The 9,557-nt window shown below is 35.6% G+C and overlaps 1 protein-coding gene across 3 annotated transcripts in view; it reads left to right on the plus strand.

The window, feature by feature from the left end:
- ZNF507 (zinc finger protein 507) overlaps positions 1-7,006 on the plus strand; it is a 23,298-nt gene extending 16,292 nt beyond the window's left edge. The window contains exons 6-8 of one of the 3 annotated variants that reach the window (XM_035893567.1): positions 2,592-2,726; positions 2,860-3,231; positions 4,527-6,990. In XM_035893567.1, coding sequence (XP_035749460.1) covers positions 2,592-2,726; positions 2,860-3,223 — 499 coding nt within the window. In that variant the 3' untranslated portion in view covers positions 3,224-3,231; positions 4,527-6,990. Of the gene's footprint in view, positions 1-2,591; positions 2,727-2,859 lie in introns of all 3 variants that reach the window. The other 2 variants (XM_035893566.1, XM_035893568.1) reach the window with 2 other exon arrangements.
- Positions 7,007-9,557: the final 2,551 nt, after the last annotated feature.

A 9,557-nucleotide genomic window follows, 5' to 3' on the forward strand; every position in this document is an offset into this window, starting at 1 on the left:
ATAGATATATGTGAGAAAGTTGGTACAAATATGTGCAATTGTTTACTACTAACTTGCAACAAAAAATCAAAGATGGGAAAGGAAAGAAAGTCAGGAATATTCTGAACGTTTCTTAATGGAAGACTTCAAAAGCAATAGGAAGAATCCAGATAAAGCACATTCACGCAAGGGTTGCTTCTCAAGAAAATCTGCTTCTACAACTTCAAAGTCCTTCCACTGCATTTTTTTCCCCAAAATGTTCCTAGTAGCATTAAGTTCTATTTGCTCTGCAGTCATACTCTTAGTATTACCGAAGATGACTGAAAACCTCCACACTTTGGTCCCTGCATCCCCAAGGAAATAGTCTATCAAAAGCTGCAAGATAATTGTTTCCTCAGTAGATCAATTTAGGATACACTTGAACAGTAAAGTTTAATAATTCAACGTAGGTCAACCAGTAGGGCAAATCATGCTATAGAATTGAAAGAGTTCTACTACTAAACTCAGTGGCAAAATAATTTTGTTTCTCTGGGAATGTCTTGCATATACTGTAACTATACATTAGGCATATTATCATAAAGTGTAGTGCATCAGACTAAAAGCTTTTGTTGAGTTTCTGTGTCTTTGATGCTAAAGCAGTCAACAGCATTTCGCTCGTTCTCAACAAAGTAAATCTGCTTAGTAAATCACTTGAGTAAATTAATGTACTTTAAAAAATGATAAAAGGGGATAAAAAAAACCCCACTGAACTGTTTCTTCATTCACTGTGTTACCAATCCACTGACCAAGCCGTGTTAGTGGTGCAGAAAAATCATATATTTAATAAGACTAGTAGAATACATGTGCATATAGAACAGAATTAAGATTATTTGTTGATCTTTGTGTTTTGCAAAAAAATTATTTCGGCCTAATTTTATCTATAAATTAACTCTAAGGTCTGCCTTTTATCTTATTTTTAATGATGCCGTTATTTTGTAACAGCCTTACTAGAAATATTAAGATTCTTAACCTGAGAGTGAACTTGCCTATATTTGAAAGCATCCATTTTCTTTATAAGGCTTCAAATTAAAAGGAAAAGAGAAAATAGGATAGTACATTCCAAATCAAGTAATAGAGAGAAGTGAGCTAGGAGGACATGCTTGTTGTTCCCCAACAGGACAGAATTATCTTGCTACATAAGCAAGGTAACATACCATGCCTTCACCTAGCTTGTGAGATTTTTGCTCTTCTCCACAATCTTCTGCTGAGCAGAAATAGTTTCCTGTATATGATTATTTGCAAGGCATTTAAGGATTATATCCCACTGTCATTAAGTGGTAAAACCTTACTGAACTGTAGTGTGTAACATGGTTTTATGTAGCCCTTGTCATGTTTCCAGGTTATACTTCTGAAAAGATCTTAAAAATTTACAAAACCTTCCTAGTATAGTGGTCATTTTGACAGACTCATCATAGTGTAACATACCAGGATCACACTGCTTGAGCAGAAGACATCTTACACTCATTGAGGAATGAGTTAGACGGAAATGAATTCCTAGGTATAATTTATTAGAACAAGGTCACCTTTGATTGATCCTGGTCTTTTCCATGTGATTTGAGAAACGGAAGACTTCCAGAGTAGCAGGTAGCTAAGCAAAGAAGCTTCCTCATCCCAAAGACAAGGAGCTATGTCATGTTTACCATGAGCACTCTTCTGCTCTGGAGTGATGTCATGCAGTATCACTCATCTCCTTCATGCTGAGATGACTAATTTATCATCTTAGGAAATACTTGTAAAAAACCTTATCTGTTGTATGTTTATGTATGAAAAAAGTCCTATGAGATTTGATCAGTCTTGGGTTATTTGTGTCTGTAAATATACACTACATCACTATGTAAATAGGATTTATACTTCAAGGTTTTGTTCTTTACTGTATAAGACAGTGTTTTATAGGGAAATAGAAAACTTAGTCTTGCAGTACCCGAGCTGATGGAAAACTCTATGGACAAAGTTGTCACCTGTCTGAATCTCAGTCTGTGAATGTATTCAAAATCTGATGACACTGACCTCAGCAACCTGCTGTAGCTGATCCTGCTCGAGCAGGTGGATTGGACTAGGTGATCTCAAGAGGTCCCTTCCAACTTCAACAATCCTGTGATCCTTAAATAAACTAATACATGCTACACCAGGAAAGGCTTTATTAGTTCAATTAAAATGATCAGTGCTAATTACACAGCTTCTGCTTGGTTCAGATCAATGGCAAAGAGAGCTCACTACCTGCCAGCCAGATACCACGCCAATGTACTCCATGTTTCTGCAGTCATCAGAACTATTGTATTTTTGGAGTATTTAAACAGTTTTAACAGGCCAAACAGATAAGATTTTAATTCAGTTGTTTAAGAAGTCAGAAAAAGCAAACTTAAAAATTCTCAGACCCTAAAAATAGTCTTACATTTCAAAATGAAACTTTGCAAACTAACTTGACATAGTTAAGAAACTGAAAAGGGGGACTGACAAGAGGATTGACTTGTATTTCTCTGTTTACTCATCCCTTTGGAAGAACTATTCCATTATTAAACTAATAAAATTTAACTTCTGAATGTTTCTCTTTTTCCTTCACCTTTTTTCCTTAGATGTTCTCTCTGTGGATATGTATGTAGCCATCCTCCATCCTTGAAGTCCCACATGTGGAAACATGCAAGTGACCAAAATTACAACTATGAACAAGTGAACAAGGCTATTAATGATGCAATTTCGCAAAGCAGCAGGTATGTCTGATTTACTCGCCAGCCCTATCATCTAGATTTTCAAAGGACCCAACTCTGATCCAAAATAAAGTTCCTGTCAAAAAGCAATGACTGTACGTTTTGATATTGGTTTTGGTTTTTATTATTATTTCAGGTTTCAAGGACAGCTTCCTGACAAAACCTTATTAGAAGGCACAGATGAAAGTACAGTACCTATACTAGGAAGTTCAGACAACTTGGTGTCTTTTACAGAGTCTATTAACCAGACTACGAATGAAATTTCAGGTTCTGATGAAAACGAAAAACCTAACTTGATGAATACCTCATGCAGTTCAGAAAAGAACTCCACTCTACCCCATCTTGGCACAGAATACTGTGTTCTTCTCTTCTGCTGCTGCATTTGTGGTTTTGAGTCTACCAACAAAGAAAATCTGCTGGATCATATGAAAGAACATGAGGGTGAAATCATAAACATTATTCTAAATAAGGACCACAGCACAACTCAGAGCACAAACTAGGTGAAGCAGTAAGTTAAAGAGAGGGTTTCCTAGAGTGAATATTTTCTTTCTTTGCTAATTTTTGCCTGAGAAACTTGCTAAAGAGAAGAATTGCAAGCAAAACTTGATTTGCCATCCCGAGTCCTTATTTCAGTAGGAGTACAATATTTTAACCAGGGACCGATGAATCATTTAAGAGAAAAAATATAAGGAGTGGGGAATAGAATGATCCATTTTAACCTGTTATTTCTCTGTACGGTGCCAAGAATATAGGATTGTTGGGGTTTTTTTCTTTTAATGTCAGGTACTAGTCAGTAATAATGCATTAGTACAGTATGGTAAAACCCAAAGGTATGAAAGCTTTGTATCAATTGAAAAGCTTTTTTCTTCCTCCTTCTTTGTTGTTTTCCAAGCAAAGAACTTCTTTGCTCTGTTTTTTGAAACTGGCAACAGACCAAATACAGATTTTACAGTATGATCTCATAAGCCCTGCTGCCTGGATTCTGGAAAGTAGGGAGGGTGAAGGTGGGTGAGGGCATGTGAGTGCTTGCATGCACACACAGGCGTTTCATTTTTCCCAATCTATTTTTAAGGCCTTACAAACTCCAAGTTGTCCTTCAACAAAGACTGCTATCCTTTCCATCGATTTAGAGCAGCAGAAGCTGAGGATCCTAGAAGCATTTTGCTAATACCTATTTGTCTGATTGGATCCTAACTAAAAAACCTACCTTTTGAATTGATAGTGTGTAAAAGATCCTTTATAATAATGACCTGCTGTTTCTTAATGGTTTTCTTGACACATTCAGCAGAACTATTTAAAAAAAACCCCAAACTTAAGTCACTTTTAATTTGTGGTGATTACTTTGCAGTATGTATGAGCGATGTTTTTTAATGAGAACAAGTTATTAACAATAATTGCCACAAAGAGATGTAGATTAAGCCTATGTAGATTTCTAAAGCTGTACATGAGCACAAAGTGGGATTTTGAGAAATGCCTACATGCTTTGGAGTTCTTTGAAATCCTACTGGCTGTCTATAAATTTCCCATTTGTCTGGCAGAGCTGTAACTGTAGAAATAATTCAGTGAAAGATAAAGTAATCTTCCTGTAGAAAATCATATTTAAAAAAAAGGCAAACAATATTTTAAGCAAAAACTGTATCCAGTCACTTGTAGAATAAATTTTACTAGTGCATATAATATGGATTCATAAAGGGAATTAGGGATTACTTTTTGTTTTCTAAGAAACACATAGAAATCTCTCCCTTTAAAGCCTTTAGCTTCCAAAATTACGGTGCCTTTTTTTGTTTTGTTTTTGTTTTACAGTTACAGCGGTTTGCAGTAGGAGACATTCATCTACGTATTAGTTTGGAATATTATACTGGCTAATTACCTGGCAACTTTGTCGAGGTTATTTATAAAGTTGGCTACTTAAATCGTTTGAAATGTGTGCTTCAATCAGGTGAAGTAGTAGAACTTCCAAAGAAGCCCTTTAGCAGCCAGATTTAAACATCCTAGTTGGGGCATGTATTTTTGCTTTTAATGAATGGCAGATGCACAGAAGCATGCCTAGTTCCTGACATGGGGATGCAGTTACCTGATTTTTGGTAGCTCATTACTTAAAAAAACTACTTACTCTTAGAAAAAATAGTATTTTATGGCTACTTCCTATTTATACATTTCTTCTAGCAGAAATAAGCTACCATGGTGAATCTAAGAAGGTGGCAGGGTAGGGTACAGTCTATTGCGCTATCGCTGACTAGAAGTGGCAAACAGGAAAAGAAGACAAGAAGTCTTGTTACAAATTTATGAAGCAGCACAAAATCTAAAGGCACTAAGATTCCAAGTACATTTGATGATTTTTGTTTTCAAGTGATTTCCTCAATTGGACTTGTTCTTTTGGGTTAAATATCTATTATTTTGTTTATAAATGAGATAGCAGAAAGTACACATTTTACTTTAAAACTTGGTCAGGATGTAAAGTCAAAGCATTTTTGTGTCAGATATTTGAGATGTTTTAAATACATAAGTGAAGTAAGTGTACATTATGTTCAGTTAAAAGTTATTTTTCATATTCCTACAAATGGATTTTACATTTGAAAAACCTAATTTATTTACATTACCTCAAATTCAATTAGAGGTAGTAAACTTTCTATGGGATATTCATACTGACACCAATATTTTACCTTCAATATACAATTCATGTGGAAATAGTACATTATTTCAAATGTATGTCAACTTTCTGCCTCAGAGATCCCATTTGCTGAAAAAGTTAAAGGTACAAAGAGATCCATAGTAGTGCCAGTCAGGATTCACATAAAACAATACTTTAAAATAATTATTCCTTTACACAAAAATAACAAAGTTGCTCAGCTAGTGAAAGATAAAAAGGTGAAAAATTTGCATTCATAAGCTAAGAAGGAGATGGCAGTGAACCAAGACTTAAAAAGCAAGAAACCTAGAATCAAAATTAACAATTTTGGTGGATGTGCAAGCCACATTTGCAGCATTAAGTATAAGGCACCAGGACTCATTGTAACAGGATTACTAAGCAGGATGCATCTATTCACAGTTGCTCTTTACCATCTTGTTGCTTTTTTCTTTTTGACCATGTGTTCCTATAAAATAGTAGAAAGTTAGTTGCCTCTAAAAACCGTTATCGATCCTAACAAATACCAACAAATAATTCTTTCCCATATGCACAGAGATTTATTTTTGTTAACTGTCTCCATGCTGCTTGCCATTAGTTACCCACTCACAGTTCCTATGGACTTTATCAGAAGTTCTGCATGTGAAGTAATTATAGACTTAGTTTTTCTGAAAGCAAATTATTCCTCAGGTTATCTGCTTTAGAAAGTGTACGGTTGGCTTGGCTGCATGTCATGTAAGGGTTTTTAAGCACATTTCAAAGTCACCAACACTGCAGTCTTCCCCTTTCTTTAAGCTTCCAAAATATTTTCAGATCTTCTGTCACAGCCCTATCAGATGATCAGCTATTCACTTGCTGTTTGTTTAAATTAGATTTTATTCTGTGATATGAACTGTAACTTGCAGCTTTGTTTTAAATGCCTATACTTCTACTAAAAAGAAAACTTCCCTCATACTAGACTATACTGATAAATAGGTGCATATTTCATCTTTCCAATTTATGCTTGGCCTGGAAAAATAGAGTGGGATTCAGTCAGAGTTACTGTATTTTCCTCTTTCAGAAGCACTTATTTAATCATTTTAAAAAATGTACAGTTGGTGCTCAAAGTAACATTTGTTAAAATATATTTAATAGAAATTTACATTTGCATTTGATATTCATGGACATGGGTACATGTATTTTTTTAAGAAAAGGTATTGTAACACTATGGCACTGCTTTTATAGCCAAAGTATAAAAAAGATTTAGAAAACTGACATGTAAAGACTGCAGTTAATTCTGATACTGTATCTTAATAGGATGACTTTCATTTTATAAAATTATCCAGCACATTAAGCTGCATGCCTTAAGCTCTCTCTAGGATTGTGTTCCTGATAGACGACTGTTTGGAACTATGAAGCAAAGTCTGTAGTACTACTTTAACTACCTTCTGAAATACTGTACAATGTTAGAATAATTTATTTTGCTTTACAGGAGTTTGTCACGTATTGACTTTAATATTGTATTTTGGTAATAAACTTTTTTTGTTAAACACTTTAGTCACTTTTATTTGACCTGTATGAAATACAAACATGCAAAGTTCAAACACTGAACCACTGTTTAGAGAGATGGGAATCTGTTTAAATCAAAATGTATTTGAAATACTTTACTGCCATTTCTCACTCTTGTGTCAATTTATTACAGTTTTTATACTGGTAATACAAGTTTTATAAAAGTAACTGTAGTAATGAAATATGAGATTATGAAGTCAAGATACTTATAAGCCTGCATGCAGTTATAATGGGACAACGCAGAAGGACAGAACTGCACTTCCAAAATTTATAATGAAGCTAGTGGGAATTTTCCCTAATTTAAAGGGAGTGAAAGCTTTATGCCGCATTTTTCAGGTAAGTGATTGACTCTTGCTTATCTGTCACATAGGCTAAAACATATCTTGCAACCTAATTTTAAATATACAGCATATTTCTTGGCCTTGCTGGAGCTTTTCTTCCCATCTTTTTTAGAAAAAAAAAAAAAGGCTAACTCAGTTGCCCTTGCTGGGTAAGGAGAGAAAAGAGAAAGTACCTCCAGAGTACCCATTGCTGGTGTTCTCATGGTTTACATTCACATAAACAGGCTATCTTACTTCATTTTGTTGTTACTATTATGGTCCTGGACCAAATATGTTGAAGTAAAAAAAGCTGGAACTACAAATGGATTTAGATGCAATGCTGCAGAATGCTGCGTTGTGCAGCTTTTTCACATTTTCTCTAATGCAAAATCTGGGAAAAAAGGTCTGTCTAATAGGATGTAGCATCCAGGTATTATTCTATTCACTGGGCTAAAATACCTTGCTCGCTTTGGCTTAATAAAGCAGAGGAGTCTCATCAGAAGTTTCTTCCCGCCGTAAATAACCTGGTCATGTGTGATCCAGCTGATATCCCAAGACACTTTATCTGCTGTGAAGCACATGTCTTATCAGACACCTTCCCTCCTCGCTAGCGCTGGCCAACCCAGAGCGTGGCTGCTGCTGCCGCTATAAAGGGCACCGTGCCTGATACTGAACATTGCAGCTTTTGCAAAAATGGGGCTGGACGCACAGCGTGTTGGGATAGAGCTGCACTGACCTAACGTTTGATGACTGTAACGCTCCTGGGAATTAGAAGAAAATGGGTTAGAGCCCTGGCCACGCATCAGTGGGATTTGAATCGCTCTGCCCTGTATCTTTGTCAAGTATTTACAGTCAGAATTATTGCAGAAAAGTTAATGCACCATGCTGTTGTTCTTTTTCTGCAGTCCCTTCTAGGCGTATTTGGAAAAGAGCTGTCATCACACTGAGCCACTCAGAAAGTGAAACACTGTTAATACTGACTTGACTCAATATTAGCTAGGTAAAAAAACCGCAGAATTGGAAAACTAAGATGTTTTTGCCCAAGAGCAAAACTTCAGGCACCTGACAAACTTTAAAAGTCGAAAAAAGAGAGAACCTAGAAATTTGACATGCTCGCAGCATATCACATGGCTGCTGAACAGCAACTAAAAAGATTGCAAGTTTAGTCTCTGAATTTACTTAGGCAGAACTTGAGTCCTCCTGTGTTTCTAGTTCACCGTAGCTCGCTCTACAGCATTGAATGTGACAATCCAAGAGACAACAGAAAGGTAAACAGTATAAAGAAATTGAATTGAAAGTTTCATTCAACCATTTCCGCTATGCCATGGGTTTGTAGGTGTTTAATATTTCTTGGGATTATGGGTAACTTGGTACTAACATTAAGACTTTGCTACCATACAATCTAGCTGGAACACAATGAGCAACAAGGATATTTATAAATAATATCCTTTTGCTACTTTGGCAAGTATTAAGCCAGTGTTACAGTATTATAATAATACAGTAATACAATAATACAGTATTACCGATTGCTTGCTACAATTTCACATATTTTAAATTTTGTAATACAATTTGCAGAGGATATTATCAATCTGAAAGTTCTTTAGTTTTTCTGTATAGTCGCAACTTAAAACATTAAATCTCATTATCAATGGGCATGTTGCCCAACTAATACATTGTTTCAGTGAGAGTATGTTGAGTAATAACTCTCAGGTGTAGCTCCCTCATGACATAGGATTTTTTCTTTGTACACTTACATTGCTCTAGTCCCTGGCAAAAAGAGGCAGTAAAGAATGCTGTAGAGTGGTACTTTCCAGCTGTTACTCTATTTCAGGTGTCATCCCTAGAATATTAGGCAAAAACAGCATCAGATTCGTTTGTTCAGAGTACTTCCAGGCAGAGGAACAGGGCAGGGGGCGTTTCTCCCACTCCATTTTTTTCTAGTGTTGTACCCAAACACTTAGAGCAACAGGAAATATTACTTGTTAAAATATTATATAGAACTGGGAAAAAGGACGTGTTTTGTTTTCCCTACTGTCCAATCTTCTGCTATTTGAAACTTGAACAATAGGTGTTAATATTTCAAAGTGATGGCTATAGCTGATTCTAAAGTGACTTAAAGGTAACATTTACTCTTGGATACGTTAACAGCTATGTAAGGCGGTCTAAAGCTTTTCTGTTACACAAACTTTTCAGTTCGAGTGCTGTTATTTTACAGTGTAGATTGCGTTAGTAGTTCAGGAATGTCAGTGCTGCTAATCTGCAATCATTCCCACAAAACGGAAAACTTCTTCACCTGACCGTAGGAACTTGTTTATCCCATACTTGTGTATCCATACAAAT

This window comes from Egretta garzetta, unplaced genomic scaffold (assembly GCF_000687185.1).
Source record: "Egretta garzetta isolate BGI_Z169 unplaced genomic scaffold, ASM68718v1 scaffold354, whole genome shotgun sequence".
Taxonomy (NCBI): domain Eukaryota; kingdom Metazoa; phylum Chordata; class Aves; order Pelecaniformes; family Ardeidae; genus Egretta; species Egretta garzetta.